This window comes from Benincasa hispida, chromosome 1 (genome assembly GCF_027475165.1).
Source record: "Benincasa hispida cultivar pf3 chromosome 1, pf3_genome.v1.1, whole genome shotgun sequence".
In the NCBI taxonomy this organism is placed as follows: domain Eukaryota; kingdom Viridiplantae; phylum Streptophyta; class Magnoliopsida; order Cucurbitales; family Cucurbitaceae; genus Benincasa; species Benincasa hispida.
In genome coordinates this window covers 9,572,808-9,589,381 of record NC_143478.1, presented here as the reverse complement: position 1 = coordinate 9,589,381, position 16,574 = coordinate 9,572,808, and the positions used below count along the sequence as shown (strand labels likewise).

At 34.4% G+C, this 16,574-nt stretch overlaps 1 protein-coding gene across 1 annotated transcript; it reads left to right on the top strand.

Moving 5' to 3' along the window:
* The first annotated feature begins 10,568 nt into the window (after positions 1–10,568).
* On the top strand, positions 10,569–16,129 carry LOC120084814 (Glycosyl hydrolase superfamily protein). Its single transcript, XM_039040655.2, has 8 exons — positions 10,569–10,994; positions 11,220–11,293; positions 11,681–11,761; positions 12,261–12,345; positions 12,827–12,924; positions 13,170–13,257; positions 14,031–14,388; positions 15,527–16,129. Exons 1-8 carry the CDS (start codon positions 10,737–10,739, stop codon positions 15,772–15,774), a joined length of 1,290 nt encoding a protein of 429 aa, XP_038896583.1. The 5' UTR covers positions 10,569–10,736; the 3' UTR covers positions 15,775–16,129.
* The last annotated feature ends 445 nt before the right edge of the window (positions 16,130–16,574 follow it).

Sequence of the window (16,574 nt, the reverse complement as noted above, 5' to 3'; positions counted from 1 at the left end):
GTCGAGTGAGTGAGCATTATAAGGAAACTTACCTTCTAATTTTTTAGGGAGAATCTATCGCTCTATTTTCTCTCAACTCTTAATAAATCCTCATTTGATCCATTTTAGATGAAACACAACTCTTTCAAGTTTCGATATTTGTTGAGTCTAATAGGTGCAATTGATGTTGATGGAATGCAACTTTTCAAGACAAAGAATTGTGATTTTTTGAATGTGTATGTCCGATGAGTTCAATAGATACAACCAAACTTGAATGAGAGGAAAAAATCAATTCAACCCAAACAAATATATTTATAATTTGGATTGGACAATTTAAGTTATTTAAGTTATTTAGGTTATCGAATCATTTGAATACCCCTAAAAAATGGAGAAAATTAAGAGAGATTAAAAACATAAAAATAAAGCATCAAGTGGCAAACAAAATCAAAATTATTTTTATAAGTATGGTTTTATTTTTCTTCTTATGTTCGACATTAATTATGAGAAGATTTGAAATTTAGAAGCTTTATAAATATAAAATTTATGAGTTCGTAATAAAACAGTTGTACATATCATATATTTACATTTGTTTTATTTCTTTAGACATATAAATATTATTTTAAAATTTCAAATTAATACTGACACTTGCATTGCATGTGTTCACTACGAGCTCAGAAAAGTTTCCAAGTAATATTTAAAGATTTTCATAATTATAAACTAAATCAGAGAGTCGTAACCAAGACACGTTTTGTGTATTCAAAACTGAAATAGATTCTTTATTGGTGGAGATGATATAATCGATGTCCAATATGGAGTTCAAAACAATCTTTTTATCATTTTAAGGCAAGGCAAAAATACCTTTTCCTACTTACTCTTTGATTTAGTTTAAATTTACTCTGTAGTGTTACCATTTAATCTCGAAATTTTGAATTAAATTTCTATATAATCTCCAATTTTCAAAATTTTACATTTTTATTATTGAGTTTAGTCTCAATTTGATATTTAGGCATTCAAGATTTACATTTTTAACTAATATCTATTAATTAATTTGAAAGTAGTTAATTACTTATAATTATATTTGTTTTCACTAGTCTTTCATGACTATAATTAAGGAAATTCTTAAAAATAGAAAAATCTAGTACTTTTGAAACTTTTTGCTATAAAGTGTAAAATTTTTAAATATTTTTTTTATATTTTTTTACTATAATTAATTTAAAATCTACATAAAAAATTAACTAAAAGTTTTTAAACACCGATGTGAGTATTAGTAAAAATTTAAAATATTAAAACCTAAATTAAAATGCAAAGGTAAAACTATAACATTATGAAATCGAGAGACGGTCTCAATATGGAACTCAGTTGGACGTAAGATTCAAACTTCAATTGGAAATAAAATTCAAAACATTATGAAACTCGATTGAAAATAAAACTTAAAGTTCAAAAGTAAAATGGTAACATTTTGAAACTTAGTGATCACAACTAAATTCATGACAAATATTGATGACAAATTCCGGTCAAGTGAACTCACTTGAATTTCATGTCCCTTCAATGGTGAATTTGTATTTTAGGAGAGGAAATTACATGCAAGAAAATCTAAAGGGTAACACATCGATATGGTGGTTGCCACAGGCACTCTGATGCTTAAGTCAGTACTTTGCACAAATGTTAGAGCAAGTAGTTTTTAGGAAGAATATGAGCTTACCTTTCATGGGGTTGTCATGTTCTATTTATAGTTGAGTCCTAGAGGTTTTCTTTATCCCAATTGGAAAAGGAGATCTATTTCCTTTTCCTATTGTGAAACCGGACACGTGAAGCTTGGGATCGAGCCGTGGAGGATGTTCCAAAGAAGAGGATCGTCCAGATTGGTCTCACTATAGGGGATTTTGTGGCCGAGGCGGGTTTTGTGCTCTTAAAACCCATGGAGGTCGAGGCGGGCCAATCAGGCTCTTTTGAGCCCAATGTATCTTCCTTTTATTTATCGAAACTCTCTTGGACTTGCTCTTTAGCCAGTCTCAAGTCCATTTCTTGGGCTAGGTAACTCTCTCGGTTCCATCTTGACCCTTGACCTTTTGTCGGTCTGAAGTCATCTATAACATTAGTCTCCTACTCCCGTGTTGAGACTCAGTGTATGCCTAACTGGTAGACCAAGGTCTCAATTGGGAGTAAATTTATGGTGGCTTAAATGTTTTAGCTCATTCTAAGTCTTTTTCTGGACTTGTTGGTGCTCTCCCCTCAAGATGTGCACCTCTTGAGTTCTGGGTTGAGCGTGTGGCCACTTTGAGTGGCTTATTTTGATTAATTTCCGGATGATCCTTAGATCGCATTTTTATAGTGGGCCATTGATTTTCAAAGGATTGGTTTACAAAATTTCCTTTAAAGTCTTCAGAATTAACCTTCATAGGTTAGCTTACTCGATTGCTTAAGTGTACACAATGTACATTTTTTTTTTATTAATAATAGTAATAAGTATAGTAATAATAGTAACTTTAACGGTGAGGATTATAAGTCATACCAATTTTTTAGGAGGTGGAATGTGTCATGCATGTGGCTACCTCATGGTTTTGTATACTAGTTAATCTAGGTTTGGCCAAAAACGAGAAGGAATCGAGCTGATGGTGGTGTTGTCTTGATGGACGAAGGGGTTTTAGATTGGCGTGTGCCAAGCTTGCGCCTTGGTTGTGCTCAGCCAAGAGCCCAGACTGAGGCTTTCTTCTTTCCCTTTTTTTAAAACTTATTGACGTAGATTCTTAGTTGCTCTGCATTCCACAGGTGGGGGAGGCTTTTCCTTCCTAGTCGGCCAAAGTATAAGTCCTCAGACGTACTACTTTGATAACACGATATAAGCCTTCCCATGTTGGACCAAATGCCTCAATTGTTGGGTCCTTGATATTTTGTATTACTTTTATTAATAAAAAATCTCCTTATTTGAAACTTTACTTATTGACTGTTGTGTTATAGTAACGTACCATTCTATTTTGTACTCTGCTACTCGAAGTCGCGTTGTTTCCCAATGTTCTTCTAATAAATCCAGGCTCAACCTCATTGATTCCTTGTTCTTTTGAGGATTAAACTTCTTTACTCTTGGTGAAAAAAGTCCAATTTTCTACTGAAACGATAGCTTTTTCCCTAAAGGAGAGAGAAAAAGGAGTCTCTCCTATAAAGATTCGCATAGTCATTCGGTATGCCTATAGCACATTTGGCAACTCTTCTGGCCACAACCCTTTTAATCCTTTGAGCTTGGATTTTAGGTTTTGTTTTATAATTCTGTTTACCGCCTCGACCTATCCATTAGCTTGAGGATAAGCCGAAGACAAACAATGATGTTTGATCCCTAGATCTGAATAGAATTTTCTAAATGCGGCATTGTCAAATTGCTTCCCATTATCAGTAACTATTGCATTCGGGATTCCAAAATGGCATATAATATCTTTCTAGATAAAGTTGTTATTTTCTTCTTGATTATGGTTGCCAGTGCCTCTGCCTCGGCCCACTTTGTAAAATAATCTACTTCTACTATTGCAAACTTCACTTACCCTTTGCTCTGGGAAAAGGTTTTGATCTCCAAATCTGCCTTATTTTGTACTTTGGGAATGAGGTTAACATTTCTTCGACTTTAGATAGATATGTTGCCATTCTTTGATCCTTGGCTTGATATTTGGCCATTTGCAACTCTTAATCCCGCGAGGAGGGCTTCATATTCTGCCTCATTATTTGAAGCCTGAAAATTGAATCTCAACGTATACCTTAGATGTTCTCCCCAAAGGGATGTAAATAGCGATCCTACCTCACATATTTTTGCATTTGCTGACCCATCCACACAATGTCCACGGGATCTCAGAAGTAGCTGATTGGAGAGAGTTCACTTCTGCTTTGGTTTCAGCTTGGACTTGTCATGAGATGGCCTTATCCTATCCTACATCCTTTATAATTAGTTTTGCTAGAATCTGCCATGACTTGATATTTCATTGATGTACTTGGTTTATAGTGGATATCATGCTCATTTAAGTCATTCCGATACCTCTGGTTTTTGTAGCACCTGCCTTAAAAGTGAAGGGATTGAATCCTTATGTGGAAGTGAATTATCGTTCTGTCTTTGAATTAGGATTGGGAAAAAAAAAATTGATTTTACAGAAACCTAATTTAGGCTAAGCATAGAGTTTTTTTCAATTAAAAAATCAGAGATGAAGGATTTAATACCTTTGTAGAAAATCCAAATCTTCACGAAATTTCCCTTCTAAGGTTACGATAAAACCTTCTGTTAAAAAACCAAAAATTGTTCTACCCAATAAGAACACCACCAATGTGGAGTCTTCGTTATTCTCAAGACATAAGGATGAAGGTATGGGCTTCTTGAATTTTGGTAGAGGGAAATTTTTTAGAGAAAAGGAGAGCAAAAAACCAGAGCAATCAGAGAGTCTGATCTTTCTCTGTGTTTCATGCAAAGATGAAGAAGGAGGAGAAGCGTAACTCCCTTCTCACGTTATGCAGAAATTAACTCCCTTAGTGGGGAGTTATTTTATTTAATATAATTAATATTAAATAATAATATCAATATAATATTAATAATATGGTTAATCTAACTATTAGTAACCACATTATATGCAATTATAATCACATTATAATGCAACTTCCTCTTTTAATCTATAATTTTAATATGATTTAGATTCATATTAAATATTAATCTATAGTATAAAATCCATTAAAAATATTTGAATCACATTCAAATATTTCTCTCTCACATATTATATAGTTTTAATTATAAATCATATTTATAATTAACTCTATATAATAATGCATCGATATACATCATATATTATATTAATCATATTAATATAATTAATTACTCAAATTCTTATAAATAATTTGAACAATTCAAATTATTCCAAAAAACAATTAATTCTTGTTTCTATTCTCAATGAGCTAATAAGGGGACCTATTGAACCTACAGGTTAGAAGCTCCAATGATTCGAGATTAACCAACTAAACTCTTTAATTAGATTAATCAACATTCATTAACTGTCAATCACTCCACTAAAGACCGACAGTTGCACTCTTCCCACTGTAGATATATTTCTGTGTCCATTGGATATAACAAATCAACAGTAAGTTGACCCTTCATAAATTGCGTAACTACAGTTGGGTCAAAATTATCGTTTTACCCCTGTAGTTACATCTAACTCCTTAAATGCCAATGATTCCTCTAATGAACAAATAATTCATAGTCCAACTATAAACTAACCCATCTTGGACTAATGAGAGATTGATATCTCATTGTTCAAGACTCGAAATTAGCTATTAAGAGAGCAATTTATCTACTTTCTCTTTCTACGAGAAGAAGTGAATTCCATCTTGTGTAGTTATGTTCCCAGCTCCCTACTCGAACAAAACTCCACAATGGTAGGCATTTTGAGTTGGCAAAAAGGTCATTCTCACCTATACAAATCAAAGGTTTGCCCTCATTAACAAGAGTTCACAACTTAGGATTAAGGTCAAGTTACCTATGGTCATCATAGTGAAAAGTTAGTTTATTTAATCAATGGTGTTACTCTGATAAACTAATCATTTTGTGGTCCGGTCTTATATAAACTCTTTATATACAATGCCTTCACTCACATATCTTCACATGAAAAATAAGAATCACATTATTTGTAACACTTACAACTTATGTAACTATTACAAAGTGGACCATATCTACAGTGTCACCAGGATAAGGTACCCAATCTTAACCATATACTGCAAACCTTTCAGGTCATTACTTGAACACGATCCAGTTGTATGTTTACCACATACTGTTCAAGTTTCATTAAATGACCTTGGATCTTAGTTTATTGAATTGATTTAGTGCTATCTAAAGGTCAAATAAAATACTTCTTATTTTATTAAATCAATAATTTGCTACGAAGTGAATGAGATTTAAGACATTAAATACAACAAAAGAGAAATTAGTCAATACGGTAAATTTATGCGCCTGAAAGTATGGGTGTAATCTTCTTGCTGAGGTGATCAATGCAAGGGCGAGTTTTTCTACTTGGGGATATCTGTTTCAACTCCCACCATTGCTCTACTCGTATAATAAACTGGTTGTTGGAGTCCTTTTTCTTCTGCTGAGCTTGCCATGATTTTTGAAATTGCTAGGTAAAGTAGTAATTCATCTCCTTGAGCAGGTTTTGCAAGAAGATGTGCTCATCCTAAGTACGCTAAGTCCGTAAAAGCTTTCTCACATTCCTTAGTCCATTCAAATTGAGTTCCATTTCTTAAAACTTTGAAAAAAGACAAACATCTATCTGTGGCTCTGCTTACAAATCTATTAAGTGATGTTATTCTTCAATTGAGGCTCTGAAGTTACTTGAGGTTTATTAGAGATGACATTTCTATGATAGCTCGAATTTTATTTGGGTTGGTCTGTATACCTCTTTGGTGAACCATGAAACCTGGAAACTTTCATAACATTATTCCAAAGGTGCATTTTTCTGGATTTAACTTCATTTTGTATTTTCTGAGTACTTGAAAATCTTCGTTCAGGTCAGCTTCATGCTAGTTTTTCTTGGTATTTTTTACTAGCATATCGTCCATTTACACTTCCATATTCTTCCCGGTGAGATGGTCAAATTTGTGGTTTACTATTCTCTAGTACGTGGTCCCTGAATTTTTAAGGCCAAATGATATGACTTTATAACAATACAAACCTTTGTTAGTGATGAAAGAAGTTTTCTCTTGATCATCTTCATGCATTTTGATTTGATTATAACCTGAGTATGCATCCATGAAACTTAGCATATCGTAACCTGTTGTGGCATCTACTAATTGATCTATTATTGGAATAAGGAAAATATCTATGGGGTAAGCTTTGTTTAGATTGGTGAAATTAATACACATTCGCCATTTTCCACTTGCCTTCTTAACTAGCACTATAATAGAAAGCCACTTTGGATAGTCAACTTCTCTAATGAAACCTGCCTTGAGAAGATTTTCGATCTGATCGACTATCACTTCATTTCATTCTTGATTAAAAACTCTTCGTCTTTGTCTTATGGGCTTAAAATCTCTATTAACATTCAATCTGTGTACTATTACACTAGGATCTATTCCTGGCATGTCCTCATGTGACTAGGCAAACACATCCACATTTTCTCTAAGGAAGGTAAGCAATATTGCCTTCTGCTTAATTCCTAGTTTGGTCCTAATGTTGACTTTTTTTTCTTTGGATATAAGAGGGATGGATTCCAAGGCCTCTGCGGGTTGCCCCCTCTGGTTGACCTCGTACCCTTCTAAGTTCACTTCGATTTTGGTTTTGCCCAAATTTCCCTCAGCCTCGACCTGGCCTGAGCTTTCCTTCTAGGCCTCGGCCTTGACTTGGTTTGAATTTTTCACTTCAGTCTCACCTTGGCTTAAGCTTTTCACCTTAGTCTCTGCCTGGCCTAAATTTTTCACTTCGGCCTTGGCTTGGCTTAGATTTTTCACCTCGACCTTAGCCTGGCCTAAGCTTTTCACCTCGCCCTTGGCTTGGCCTAAGTTTTTTTTACCTTGAGCTCGGTCTGGCCTGAATTTCTCACTTCAGCCTCGACCGTTTTTCATCTCAGCTTCATCCTGGCCTCGATTTTTCACTTCAGACTCGACCTGTCCTAGATTTTTCACTTTGGCCTCGGCTTAGCCAAAGTTTGTCTTGGTCTCAGCTTCTAATGGCAATGTGAACCATGTGGATTTTTTTTGTCTCTTTTCACCTTTTCTGTTTGCCTCAACTGATTCTTGTTTTGACGTTGTCTTTTACGCGGCTCCTGGCTTTGGATGTTAGATTGCCTCATATTTCCTTCCTAAGAAATACCCTCTTTACCGAAAGTGCACATCTCCTTGGTTGACCCCTGGGATCTTCCCTAGTAGGTCTTGCCTCATCATATTTTTTGGAATCCAAGCTAAATCTCGGTCCATTTTTCTTACTTCATGATTTCTTGGATTTTGGCTCTACCTCTTTCCTAAGGGAATGAGACCAACTAGAGCTTGCAGTACCTGGGAAGTTTCTTTGCGCTTCTAAAAGTCCCTTAATTAGAGCTAGGTTTTGATCTAAAGCATTCACCCATTTTTCTAAAATAGTGAATCTTGCCTTCGCCTCTTTCTTGAGAGATCGAGGTTGAGGCAAGCTCTAGAAAAGGTTTTTGTTCTCTTGTCAACTCATCTCTTTCTTTTCTTTAAATAATGTGTTCTTGAAACCTTCATACAAGCATCACACTTCTCCCTATAGATGGCGCCAACTGTTAATGATAAAATTCGGCCAAAGAAATTCATCTGACCTTCATGTGCTTTCAACAGTAAATTTGTATTTTAGGAAAGGGAACTACCTATAAGAAAATCAAAAGGCTAACACATCGGTGTGGTGCTTTCCACAGACACTCTAATGCTTAAGTCGGTACTTTGCACAAATGTTAGCGTAAGTAGTTTTTAGGAAGAAGATGAGCTTACCTTTCATGAGGCTGTTATGTTTTATTTATAGTTGAGTCCTAAAAGTCTTCCTTATCCCAATTGGAAAAGGATATCTATTTCCTTTTTTTATTCTGAAACCGGACACACAGGACTTGGGATCAAACTGTTGAGGACATTCCAACGAAGAGTCTTCCTTAGGATCAGACTTGGGATCAAACTGTTGAGGATATTCCAACGAAACCGGACACACGGACTTGGGATTAGACTGTTGAAACCGGACAAACTAGACACACGGGACTTGGGATCAGTCATAAAAGTCTTCCTTATCCCAAGAAGTGCATGATAGGGAGGCGAGGGAACTAAAAGCAATGTTGAACGGTCTCAATCGAAGATCAAGAAACTTGAAGACGTTTAAAAGTAAATGAGAGATGATCATGCAAGATAGATGGAAGAAATGAAAAAAATGATTGAAGATATGATGCAATCACAGAGAGAAGAATCATCTAGTTAAGTATGATTACTTCATTATCTAATTGGCCAATATGTCCATATCTTACAGTTATGGTAGCAAAATAGTTATATCTTACTATTAGCTTTATGATAATGATTTTTTTGTTATCCTACAATTATGGTAGCCAAACAACTGGATTTTAATGTATTTTGTGAAGTTTTTGTGTGTTTTATGGAGTTTTTGTGTGTTTGTGGAGTTTTTGTGTGTGCTTGTGGAGGTTTATGAAGTTTGAATGTTGTGTGGGGTGAGCTGAGATTAGTGTCTTTCTTTTGGAGTTGAACTTGTGGTTTTTGTGTATTGTGGAGATTTAAGGTTGAGAACATATGGCCTTGGAAGTGTGTTGATTTTCTTTGTTTTGTAGGATTGTATGATTCACCTATGGTTTTTATTTGTTTTGTAGGATACTGTTTAGAGATGATGTTGGAAATGTTGTTCGAGATGCTGTTTGGAGATGATGTTGGGAGTTCTTTCTTCTATGTATTGGTCAAGACATTTTTCTTTTGTAGATCATTTTCCCAACTTTTCTCTCTTTTGTGTAATAAAGAATACTATCAACTTTGTTTTTTTTTTGTTCCTTAGGTAAATATTTTATATTTTCCTAATGATGTTATAAATTTTAGGTTATTCAAATCAAATTAAAAAAAAATTATCTCAAATAAAAAATTGTTAGAAGTTCTTAGCTGTTGGGAGTTCAATTCAGAAACTCATTTTATGAATTGAACTCCCATTCTCGAAAGTTGGAGTTCATGCACTCCCGACGATGTCTATACATCCGTTGGGAGTTTTGAACTATTGATGCCATATATCAAGTATTGGTAGATATGTTAACTTCCAACGGTCTATATTACCGCATTGGGAGATGTTCTCCAGACGGATATATCCCGACCAAACTCCCGACGACTAGTTCGTCGTGGAGAGTGGATCTCTCGACGCATTTTTTACCATTTTTCGATATTTTAAGTGTTGAAAAAGGGGTGTTTTCTTGTAGTGATAAGACATCTTTTACAACATGACTTATGTAAATTAATGTCTAATTGATGTGTAAAAATTGTCAAATTGAACTTAGTTTAACAATAATTGACATTACCTCCCATCCTAGAAGTGAGAGGTTCGATCTCCCATCTTTACCGTTGTTGTTCTAAAAAAAAATGAATCTCTAGGGGACAATTACAGATGAGATATTCCCATTTTGGCTATTATGCAAATGATTTTGATGATACTTTTGAGAGGTAAAAATAAAAAAAATAATGAGAAAAATCTTATATCCTGTTTGGTAATTATTTCGTTTTTCGTTTTTAGTTTTTGAAAATTAAGCCTATTTTCTCTTAATTTTTTATAATAGTTTGTATCTTTCTTAACTACAATGATTGAATTCTTACCAAATTTCAAAAACAAAAACAAGTTTTTAAAAGCTATTTTTTTTAGTTTTCAAAATTTGGTTTAGTTTTTTAAACTATTGATAAAAATTAGATAATAAAAAAAGAAATTGGAAGGTAAAGATATTGTTTATAAGCTTCATTTTAAAAAACAAACAACAAAAAATCAAATGGTTATAAAATAAAGTCTTAATTTTGCATATAGTGGTAAATAATATCACCTCTAGTAACCTTGTAACTTTTAGATGTGAGTAGTTGCATAAATTTTCATATTTTATTTCTTTTCTAGAAATAATTTTTTATAACAATTTCTTAATCTTGCACAAAATTCACGTGTAATTTTTAATTTTTTTTTTTTATTATAATTTAATCTTACTATCATCATTTTTTAAACAGGTTCACTCCGTCAACAGAACAGTCACGCCACAGAAGGTCGTCGTGACCGACGCGCCGCCATGTCCAAGAAGCGGGATCGCCAAGCCGTCTCGAATCGCCGGAAAAACCAAGTCGTCTCTTCCGATCGGCCAGACATCGTCCATAATTCCTCCTCTGACCGGAGGCTCATCATCATTTTCGTTGTCTTCTTTGTCATTTCTCCCGCCATTTCCGTTCTCGTCTATCACAAATACACGTCAAATGGTGAATTTTCTGGCGCATCTGTATTCGAACGGGGCCTCGTCAAGACTGATATCAGCTATCAAGAAATTCTAGCTGTACGTATAATTCGAGTTGCTGAATGCAACTCTGTCTTTTTGAATTTCCACCAACTTCGAAAGTACTATAAACTGCTTTGGTCACTAGGGTTTTATTAATTTTGTTAACCTTCTGAGCTCATTGTCTGTTCAATATAGAGAGTAATCTGACAGGATAGCGTTATTCATTAAATTTACTTCTGCAAATATGTTATTCAGTTGCTAAGAATTTTCTTTTGGATACAGGAGCATTCGAATGTCGCAGCAAATGTCTCTCACCGTCATTATGATTATCCTTCACTTGCTTATATTACTCCGTGGTATCCGCTTGGAAACTCACTCGTGCCACTTTTAATCTCTTTTTGTAATTTTGGGTCAGGGAAGTGTATTTGTTGATGACTGGGGTTGAGTTTATTGCCAGTTTGGGCGTTGCTCGTAAAAGAATTTCACTTCCATTGGAGTTGCATGAAGCTCTCTGCATTAATACTACTGAACTTTATCGTTTTAGTATTTGTGGGCTTTAAATTCTTTTGTTAACTTTTATATGTCGTTGCCTTGTCAATGCCACTTTTTGTCTCTTCTCCCGTTTCTTTTCCTTTCATTTCTTTGTTCTAACTTTGAACTTTGGGGCATTTTCTGATCGTCATGGGGGTCTGCATATCTCTCAACTTAAAACTTTAACGCAGTTCACATGTTAAATTGTGCAGGAACTCCAAGGGATATGATATGGCAAAAAAGTTCAACTCCAAGTTTACACATTTATCACCAGTGTGGTATGATTTGAAGAGGTACACAAATGATGCCCATTTTTTCCCCTCTTTTCATTGTGGGTTTTTCTTTTTTTGATGTGAAACGGACCTTTTCATGAATAAAGAGAAGAAATACCAAAAATGGGGGATAAGAAGTAACCTGAAAACCAAGGGAAGTTATGAAACATCTATCATTTGGTGAAATCAGAGAGGTAATTTACTTAACTAGAGGATGGATGACAAACTTGAATAATTAAGAACATTTGGATTGCAAGACTCTTTTTGCTCTACCTTTAAAAGCTTTCTATTATTTATAAGCCGCACGTTCACTGAATAGCAATAATGGAGCACATTCAGCACACTTCTACTTACATTTTCTACTTGGTGGGTTTTGGCTGAGTGTAATTGCGGGAAAGAAACACATGACAGCAGCATTCTTTGCTAATTTTAATCGTGCAGTTTGCTTTCTACATTCTTTTTATATTTCTTTCTTTTCCATCTTACTAAGAGATATGTTACTTTTTTTTTTCTGATACAGTCATGGTTCCCACATAGTGTTGGAGGGAAGACACAATGCTGATGAAGAATGGATCTCAGAGCTAAGACTGACTGGAGATGCACTGGTACAACGAAGGATGCATATTTTGTAGGCTAACTTATATATTTATATAAACCCTGAACTTTGCCAACTTTTCCCCTTGTTTAAAAAATAACCCCATTCTTTATAATGATTTCTCTGCTCCAAGGGAAGTGTAATATTGCAACTTTTGAAAGAATAAGAGTATTTTTTAAAAAAATGGCAATGTTCAGGGCTATTTTGAGGCAAACAGATAGTGATATTAGTTTGAACATATAACATATAACATTCATTAGAAGAAGCTTTAATGAATCCTGGATTTATGTTTAAGTTTGTGAGCAATTGTTGGTAGGGGAATTGTCTTAGGAAGGTTGTGAATTTCTGAAAAATTGCAGGTCATTCAGGGAGCATTGATTCAAGGCTCGCCTTTGAATGTACCTCTTGTTCATGACTAGTAGTCTTAAATCATTTTATATGAGCTTGGATGGATGATGATTCATTTAATTCATTCAGTAATTCTGAAGTAGGTATTGCCCAGAGTGGCTGTTGAAGCATCTCCTGCAGATCTGCTTAGAAAGAAGAAGCTGAAAGACAAAGCTATCAATCTAATTGTAACAGAATGCAAGTAAGAATATACTGGATGGTCTGCTTGACTTTTGTATGTCTTTTTGGATTTCTTTTATATCATGCTTAGAGTCAAACTCTTAGACGCTCTTACAAATTTCAGAGTCAAGGTTGTTTTCACAAATTCAGATTATAACCCAACTTGATATATTCGATCATTTTGGTGTAAAATGTGTAATTGGAGATTCAATTTTTTTTAGTTTGCATGTTGCAGATAATTCTCACAATCTGTCTTCTTTTGTTTAGGGAAATGGGTTATGATGGTATTGTGTTAGAATCCTGGTCAAGGTGGGTTACTCATGGGATATTGCATGACCCAGACATGAGGAATTTGGTAACTAGTTTCCTTCCCTGTTTTGAAGATGTTGTGTACTACGTGTCGCATAAGAAATGAAAAACGTTGTCATTGAAAAATCACCTATATTGTTTCTCATTTGTCAATATGTTTTTCTTGGTTCTGTTTGGTTCTAAATGCTTATTTCTTTTTGGCTTACTTGATATTTTATTCTTCTGATTTTAATATATGTTCCTTTTTTCAACAGGAATTAATTTAGTTTAGGGACGGGGTTTGAGATTTTGTCCTTGATATTTTTCTTCATATGCACCTTGAAATATGGCTTTTCTGTTATCTATCTGTTGAGGTTTTCCATATTTCAACAGATAGATATCTGTTGAAATATGGCTTTCCTGTTTTCTTCATATGAAGAATGCATATGCACCTTGAAATATGGCTTTCCTGTTACCTTAAAAAAGTAAGAATGGATTTCTTATTTTTCGCTGTTTTGGAATTTTTATGGCAAAAATGGCGGTTTTTTATTTTGTTTTTGTTTTTTCTTTCTTTTTATGCATGCCAAAATTGGAGGAGTTGAGAGAAAAAGAAAAAGAAGATTAGAATTAGTTTTTTAGTATGATCAGATTACCTAGGCTTTCTTGTTGCATATCATGGGAGCTTTCTAGTTACGTAGGTGGCCACCATTGGTTTTGTCAACTTATCTTTATATTTTCAATGATGTCGGCCTGTATGTGAGGCCGTCAAAGTGAATATACATGCGTCTTTCAGTTCAGATGTTGGATAACTGAGGGATCTGTTTTGATTCCCTATTACAGGCACTGCAATTTATAAAGCAGCTTGGAAATGCCCTGCATTCGGAGATTGAGAGTACGAGATCTAAGCAACCGTTGCAACTTGTGTATGTCATTGGTCCACCCCATTCAGAGACCTTAGAAGATCATGAATTTGGGCCAGAAGATATGCAGAGCCTGACTGGTGCTGTGGATGGTTTCTCACTTATGACCTATGATTACTCCGGTCCTCATAACCCAGGCCCCAATGCTCCAGTGAATTGGATTCGTTCAACTTTACGGCTAATCCTCGGTACTAAGGACATTAGCCTTGTTCAACACAAGGCTAGCAAGATATTTCTTGGAATCAACTTCTATGGCTATGATTTCAGCCTTTCTGGAGGTAGAAACCATTCTATCTTTTATATTCCTTTCATTGGGTACAATTTGTTAGGATACTTCCTAACTGGAATCACAATCTAGAATATATTGAAATATAAAGGAAATACTACGTGATAATCTAGAATATATTGAAATATAAAGGAAATAGTACGTGATAACCCAAGTATTAAGGAACTTGGAACCTCCCTCTTGAGTGAGCACACTCAACCCCTAGACCACTCCACAGAATTTCCTATCTTTCTTCACTCACCATCCTTCTATTTAACAATATTCAGTAACTAACTTCCTATCTAATTACCATGATAACCCTTACTAATACTATACTAATATTATTATCTAGGTACCTTAGTCAATTATGGATTCATATAGGATAAACTGCATCTTTCAGTTAAACTTTTTTCACAATAGTATATTTCCTTAGCGAGTAACGGACTAACATCATGTAGTTGTGGATTATCTTGTCCAATCTTTCTCTTTTACCAAGAGGTTAATTTCTACATCAGTTGACTACATCCGGGATAGAAAATATATGTACTTTAATATCCAACATATTTCTTTGATAATAATGCAGATTAATTTTAGATATAGTAATAAGAAAAAGTATATGTTATTCAATATCAATAAAGAATTGAAGTTTGTACATTTGGTAAATTTCTTTTCAACTGTTCTATATCAAATTAGCAGTGATAACTACAAACTTATGACGACTGTCTCGATGTAATATAGAATTTTTATTTCAAGTTTCTATAATTTAGAATATCTGTGCAATCCTATCGGTAAAATAGCCATGGCTTCTGACATTCATCCTCGATTGTCAACGTCTTTCAATGGCAGTGAACCTAGTTGATTGTTCTTTAATCTTTATTGTCACTGTTCCTAAAAGCAAATAAGGCAGTTTCTCTTCCTCTCTTTCTAAGAATTTTAGTACTCAAATTGCATCGAGTATGAACGCAGATCTTCAACCACTTTATCCTCTAGTAGTAGCAGGAACTGTCATTTTTTAGCATTTATCTATCCGAAGCATAAACAAATCTTAATTTGACTTCTGGAGATTTTCTTGTTTGTCAAGGTATACCATTAGTTCAAGAAGTGCCCCCTTTTTATTTTAAATAATGATTCTATTTTGCTGCAATTAACAGGAGGTGGAGCTATCACTGGAAGAGATTATGTATCATTGTTGGAGAAGTACGAGCCTGTGGTGCAGTGGGAGGATATCAGTTCCGAACATTTCTTCTTGTACGCTGATTACAATCGGAACAAGCATGCAGTTTTTTATCCATCACTGAAATCAATCTTCATACGTCTTGAGGAAGCTCGATCCTTTGGCACCGGTATCTCCATATGGGAAATCGGGCAAGGTTTGGATTACTTTTTTGATCTTCTGTGAAAAATCTCAAATTTGCAGGGTTTCTTTACCTGCTTTTGAGCAACCACCATGAGGTTTTGTTCACTTTTCCATTCTTGTGGTGCTTCAATTGATTTATGGCTGATGCAAAACTATGTACTGATTGGTTCTTCATGCTAAAAAAGAGCTGAGTAGTGAGCCAATGTGTAAGCTAGAAGATAGGATCGTGAACGGATTCATCACAGGTTTGGGTGACCTCAATCTTCTTTACCCACCAGAAACGAGAATCATTCACGTTTTGATGTAGTTGTTGAGATGGTAGAGTTGTTTTTATTGTTCTAGAATAAATTGTTGGGAACTATTATAATTATCAATCCAGATAGTTCTTTGGCTTTCACTCTCTTTGAACCTTTTTTTCTGTTAGGAGTACGAATTTATTTTATTACCTATCGTATTGTATTAGTGAGCTCAGTTAGATCGTGATTAATATTTGGTTAAATTACAAGTTTAATCACGAATGTTTTTAATATGACAGAACCCAAATATATTGTAATATAAACAATAGTCAAAGATAAACCAAGTAATTCGAGGTATTTGGACTCTCCTCTTAAGATCACATTCAAGTCCTAAATCACTCACCAAATTATTGTTTATCTTGCCTATTCTCTTTATCTCTATTTATAACCAAATTCTATAAGTAACTTCCTTAACTAATATACCTTTAATATTGGGAAATTATTTTAAATCGTAAAACTGTTGAAAATATTTATAAAATATAGCAAAATTTCGAAACTATAAATGATAGACGTTGATAGGCACTGATAGACTTCTATCAGTGTCTA